Here is a 6,264-nt window from a genome sequence, read left to right as displayed (position 1 = left end):
AATATCATCCTTATCAAGTCATTGAAAGGGGAAAAGGAAAATACTTGTTAAGTAAATTGAGGAGAAAAACTTTGATTGACGTTCTCATTCCCTTTCTTTTATTTTTTACTTTCCTTTCGCTTGTCGTAGTCATCTCTTTTTAGGTATATACCCTCAAATCTATTGTATTTCTAGAATTACCTTGTAAATTTGATTATTTCCCCTTAATTATTTGAAACTGATTTAAGTAGTTCAGAATTTCTTGATTAAGGTGATATTTTATTTTTAATCATACATATGCTTACTTGACTAAAATTTTGAATTTTTAAATAGCTTTTAAATTCTTGACTGGAAGTTACTCGTTTATAGTGATGATGTATGTATAGTTCTACTACTTGAACGTTCGATTTCAAAACTTGATTTGAGATTTAAGACTCAAAATATATATAGAATATAGCATAGAAAATAAGGGATCAATACATGACATCATGTATTACACACACACACAAATGATTAGTAAGACGAATGTCAAAACACTTTAAATTTGGGGGATTGATTTAAAAGCATTTGGATTTGAAGGTTTAATTGCACAATATCAAAAAAATTTGGGGACTAATATTGAAAAACCCCATTTAATAATTATTTGATCCTAGGTAAAATATCAAAAAAACCACCCATCCCCACCCCACCCACCTTATTTTTTCAAAATATCAGATAATTCCTTTTAAGTTTAGGGGTACTTATCAGAGAACCTCATTTTAAGAATTCACTATGAAGGTAGGAAACCCTCACTATTAGAGTTAATCGTAATTTTTACATGGGTGGATAAAATTACACAATTAGATAAGTTTGCAAGTAAAAATTGCAGTTTGCACTTTTAGGAGGATTTTGAAGAAAAAAATCTTAATGCTAAACAGGGTTTTCTTTAAAAAACCCTAAACTTAAGAGAGATTTTCTGATATTCTAAAAATTATGAGGGGTTCATCTGATACTCATCCAAAGCTAAGGAGGTTTCTTGACATTTAGCCTCCTTGATCTTATCTGATCAACGTCCGCTAAAAATTTCACCTAATTTAACTACCGAAATTATTCCGCATCCCGCTTTAATCGCCGCGGAAAACGCCAAGTCTGACTCCTGAGTTGTTTCCACTTCCTGTCACAGCGGAAAAAATTTAGTCAACACCCTCAATGATTGTTATTGTTATGATGAGGTCCCCAAAATAAAGTTTGAAAATGAAAAAGAAATTTATTAGACCACATGATCTCGTAATCTGACGGATGTGATTTGTCCCCTACTTTGGTCCCGATGGAGATGGAAAAAGACCGGACCGCGTGGGCCACATGTAATTTGGATATTTTCCTTCAAGCCACCTCCTCTTCTAATAAATTGCAAATATGTACGCTTATTCAAGTAGGAAAAACTAAATTTGCAAAAGTCCAGACTTCCTTGGTGAGCATTTCAAACTTTTACCTTTTTTTTTAAAAACTTTGATTCGTAAAGTTTATTTTCCCACGTTTGATATTCCAATGTCTCACAAAAAAGAACTTTAGTACTTTACGTTAGGTGGCTGTTATTTTTTTGTTAAATTCATATCAGGTGATTAACATATTTTCTGTTTTGTTAAATTCATATCAGCGTTTGTTTGCACGGAAGTAACTGTAAAATAGCAGAAGTAGAGGAAATAGAGGCTACTTCTGCTACTTCTAGACAAAAATATATGTTTGTTTCTCTTAAAAATTTACTTCCGCTACTTCCTTAAATAATGATGTGGCGCCTACGTGTCATCTCTATTTCCTTAATTTTTTTCCGTCATCAAAGCTCTGAAATACGGTGGAAGTTATATAGGATGGGGTCCACCGAAAAAAAACGCTGGTGATTGTTTTTCTTGTTGTTTCGTTCTGTTAGGCATGAATGATCCCTCTTGAGTTGTGGACCAAGATCAGAAGTGCATAATACACAAGCGAAAATGATCCCATTGGCCATTGGTGCAGCTTGACCAAGATACTAAATTAGCAACCAAGAGAAAAGAAGGAGAAAAAACAATGTTGTGCGTGCTGCTTCATGATCTTCGACACCAATAATTTATATCTCCGTGTCATACCCCTTGATGCGAAATGGAAAGAATAATTTTATTATATATCAAGAAAATCAACTATGAATATTAGTCTCTTCAATTGATGACAACAACAACTCTATTTATATTTCAATGACAATCTAAACAAGAATAAAATGGAAGCAACATGTATTAATTACTTCCTAGTAATATTTTTAAATATTATCCAAACAAAAAAAATAAATGAGGAGGAAGAAGTTCTACTTCCATTACTTCTAAAATTATATGAAACAAACAAAAAAATGTTATTTCCGCTACTTCCTATTTCATAATTTTAAAAGTTACTTCCATAACCTACTTCTTACTTCCAATACTTTCATTATCCAAACGGGCAAAATTGGTGAGAATCGTGAAACTCTACCATCTCGCGGTTTGTTTTGAATGTTAACAATAACACTCCCCGTCCTCTCTCTTTTAGTGAAATTACTTAATTTTTTTCATGCCTATAAATTAAAGAAAAATGTCTCAGGGAACCTAAGTGGAACAGGTGAGGTGTCGCCTCCATGTCCCATGATGCACTGTTAAGATAGGGAGGCGATACCTCACATGTCCCACTCAGGGTCCCCTATTTTTGGGTCCCTGTAACAGCACTCTAAATCAAATGATAGAACCAATGTTTATAGAACATGCAAACATTTAGTACAACAGGCTAGAGGCTAGTTGTCTTGGAACAATCGAACCACGTTGAAGTCACACAAACAACTCAGCAAGGGCATGCCTTGTGTCTTGACCAAAGCCCCTCAACGTTTACTTCTACGTATGTCAGATGTATACAATGTATATATGTTGAGGCGGTGAAGAATTGTCCTAGGTATTTATTGTTGGGAATATAATCTGTTTAGAGTGTAATTAGCACAAAATGCAGTTTTAACAGAATTAGATAATGATTGAAAATAGATATAAAATTAAACTGAATTTAGAATATAGCCTGATGGTCGAGGCGTGCAAGCACTGTCTCAAGAAACTAATTACCCCCTCTCGTACAGGGCTACGCGGCAAAAGTCCCCGGAGATACAACGACCCTCGGCAGTGTAATATTTCGTTTTTAAGAATTACAGACAACATTAACATAAAAAGCAGAATGCTAATCATGATAATATTCTAAACAGCAAAATTAGTTTCTTGGATTGTTGGGAATATAATCTGTTTAGAGTGTAATTAGCACAAAATGCAGTTTTAACAGAATTAGATAATGATTGAAAATAGATATAAAATTAAACTGAGTTTAGAATATAGCCTGATGGTCGAGGCGTGCAAGCACTGTCCCAAGAAACTAATTGCCCCCTCTCGTACAGGGCTACGCGGCAAAAGTCCCCGGAGATACAACGACCCTCGGTCAGGCGACCTCCTTCTCGTCGGCACGAGCTTCAAGAAGGCTTTGCGAACTATTCTAGACTTTCAGGGAACCAGCAAGTTGTAATAGCAAGCAAGTGTAATAAGAAGAACAGAGTTGAGAAGGAAGAGGAGAATTTTGTGTTTTTCACACTGTGTTTTCTACCCTCGCAGCTTGCTGTTTATATAGAGGTTAAGAATGAACGTTTCTAATTACCGAATTAAATCCTCATAAAAACTATTTTCCGTTTTGATTCTGATTTAAATCCCATGAATATTACCGTTTCAAAATTTAATTCTCTTAACCGTTACAAAACGTTTATCACATGTTAATTGTTCAAAAATAAATATTACATTTTAATTATTCAAAAATAAAAATGTAGCAGATTAAGAGCCCCTCAGTCCGGAGCTTCATTCGTGTCCGCAGGTCGTGTGCGCGCGCGACCCGACCCGAGCCCGAGCCCGTCCCGGCCGGCGCGCGCGTGTGTGGTGTGGAGCATAACCTTTTGTTTTCTTCTAGGCATAGGAGAGAAAGAGAAGGCTTATAAAGACTCTTCCTTCCTATTCCATTTCCTATGTGGGACTAAACTTTTCCTCTTTTCCTCTACAAACCCAAGTTTTTAAGTTATAACTCCAACATTTCTTCTAGGATGTAATATAATATTCGTATTACTAATTATTTATATTGTTCTATTTCATATCTACATGTTTAATGTATGTATATAATAATTAAGAGGGATTTTCCCTCTTTTTTATGGCTCAAACCGAAATAGAACACAAGACCATGAGAACTACGTCAATAAAAAGGATTTTGAGACAACTATCTACTAATATGAGTAGCTCATTGGTTCAAAAATGTTTCTATTTTTGATGTTATTCGACTGCAAATTCAATTTCTTTCATATTTTAAATGATATTTATTTGCTATTACTTTTAATTATCACTATTTTATACGGTTTTCAGCTATGAATTTCTCATTTGAAAAAAGGAAAAAAAAAAGAAGAGGGTGTAAAAATGTTCCTACCTGTTAGACTGCATCTATGTTTTGTTTAGAAAAGAAGGGAATCTTATAATAAACAACTCATTAGTTCATGAAAGAAGATAAAAAGAAAGAGATGACCCTTATTTATTCTAAAAAAGTAAGTTCATATATGCTTTTTCTTACAAGCTTTTGATGATTTGACTTTTAATCTAAATTATTACTATTGTATTGATAAATCAATTCAGTGACAATTATTGTCAAACATTTCTTATCATCATCTTACAAAAGTTTGGTTTTTCTCATGTTAGACCTTAACATCTTTGTCAATTCTACATTAGACCCCAACGTCTGCACATTTCTAAATCACACCCTTGCGTCATGCATTTATTTAAAACGAGTCTAATATTTTAGTACAACTTAATATATAATTTGCAGTAGGAACCCTATCAGCACCATCCTCATAGGAGCGCGGTGATCTGCACGATAGAGATTGGAAGAGTTGCAATCCCCAGATTAATTAACCTCTCTAATCGTCCATGAATGGTATAAACCACCCATTTTCTATATGATGTTATGATAAAATCCTTAATCCATACATTTGTAGGGTGATACTTAAAACAACTTAATTAACACATAATTTGGGGGGTCATACATAAAACAACTTAATAGATTCGGAGGTCTAAGTTGGAACTATACGGGGTTGGGGGTCTAGTATAGAGTTAATCGCATTTTGGGTTCTAATAATATAACAAAAGCCCAGCAAAACTGATGCACATTTTGTAAAATACAAAATTTAGCAAAGCTTTTGATCTAAAGAGGTTAATAAAGGCTAGTTAATCAATATACCAACTTGGGCTGTCTTAATAAATAAACATCTTTACAGGCGTCTAGATGAAAACTTGTCACACAGTAAACAAATCACATTTCGATACTCAAAGGTAACTTTTGCTCACACAATTTAACACACATAAATCCTATAAATAACTCAACGATACAAAATGCCCCCTCTTCCCTTCAAGCTCCCTCACAATCCGCTCTCTTCTCAGTAAATCTCAAAACCCTAACAACTAACCCTAGTATCCATGCAGCCCTGCAGCAGAGAAATGCAAGCCATGGCCTCCGCCCTCAACGGCGCCACTCTCCAGGACAACCAGATCCAAAACCCTAACCCTAACCCTAGCCTCCACGTCCACGACGACTTCCTCGATCAGATGCTCTCCTCCCTCCCCTCCACGTGGCCCGATCTCGACGGCTCCAACCCTCGCCTCCGCCGCCGCCGCGGAGAGCTGCTCCTTACGACGAAGTCCACTCTTCTCGCGTCGAGGTGCGACAGCACCAGGATCAGCGGGGAACGGACGGACCTCCCCGGCGCGAAGACGCCCGCGAATGTTCCAGCTGGACATCAGCAGCAGCAGGCAGATGATCGTGAATTCTATGGGGAGCATCGTCGCGATGCGGCGGCTGAGCTGAGTCCGGCCTGATTCCTCTGCCGCTGAGTTGGGCAGGCGCGGAGATGTCGACGCTTCTTCCTTCAAATCTCCCAATTCCACTGTAGAGAACCCTAACAGTTTCCTCTTTTTTTTTTTTTTTTACAATTTGCAAGATTTTATGTTTTGTCCTTCTTTTGTAATTTTTAAACAAAAAATTTTACAGGGAGGGGATGGTTTGTTCAACGGTTTCTCTGGATCGATGCAGCGGGCTGCGGGGAATCAGCAGCAGCAGCAGCATTTTCATCAGGCTCAGGTTTTTTTTACACTTCGCCCCTTGTAAAGTTTTAAATTGGGAAATTTTCGTAAAAGTAACGAAAAAGGTGGGAATTGATTCAGCAGCAGAATTTTGGGGCGGCGCCGGCTTCGG

The 6,264-nt window shown here is 36.6% G+C and overlaps 1 protein-coding gene and 1 long non-coding RNA gene across 2 annotated transcripts in view; both read left to right on the top strand.

The window, feature by feature from the left end:
• Positions 5,366–6,264, top strand: part of LOC109821305 (transcription factor bHLH66-like) — a 4,033-nt gene continuing 3,134 nt past the window's right edge. The window contains exons 1-2 of the mRNA XM_020387492.1: positions 5,366–5,882; positions 6,061–6,150. Coding sequence (XP_020243081.1) covers positions 5,490–5,882; positions 6,061–6,150 — 483 coding nt within the window. The 5' untranslated portion in view covers positions 5,366–5,489. The remainder of the gene's footprint in view (positions 5,883–6,060; positions 6,151–6,264) is intronic.
• Positions 5,868–6,264, top strand: LOC109822410. Its single transcript, XR_002242115.1, has 3 exons — positions 5,868–5,958; positions 6,061–6,150; positions 6,234–6,264. It is a non-coding gene; the product is annotated as an uncharacterized LOC109822410 (long non-coding RNA).

Source organism: Asparagus officinalis, chromosome 8 (assembly GCF_001876935.1).
Source record: "Asparagus officinalis chromosome 8, Aspof.V1, whole genome shotgun sequence".
NCBI lineage: Eukaryota > Viridiplantae > Streptophyta > Magnoliopsida > Asparagales > Asparagaceae > Asparagus > Asparagus officinalis.
The sequence above is the reverse complement of the archived record's forward strand: the minus strand, read 5'-3'. Positions and strand labels throughout refer to the sequence as shown.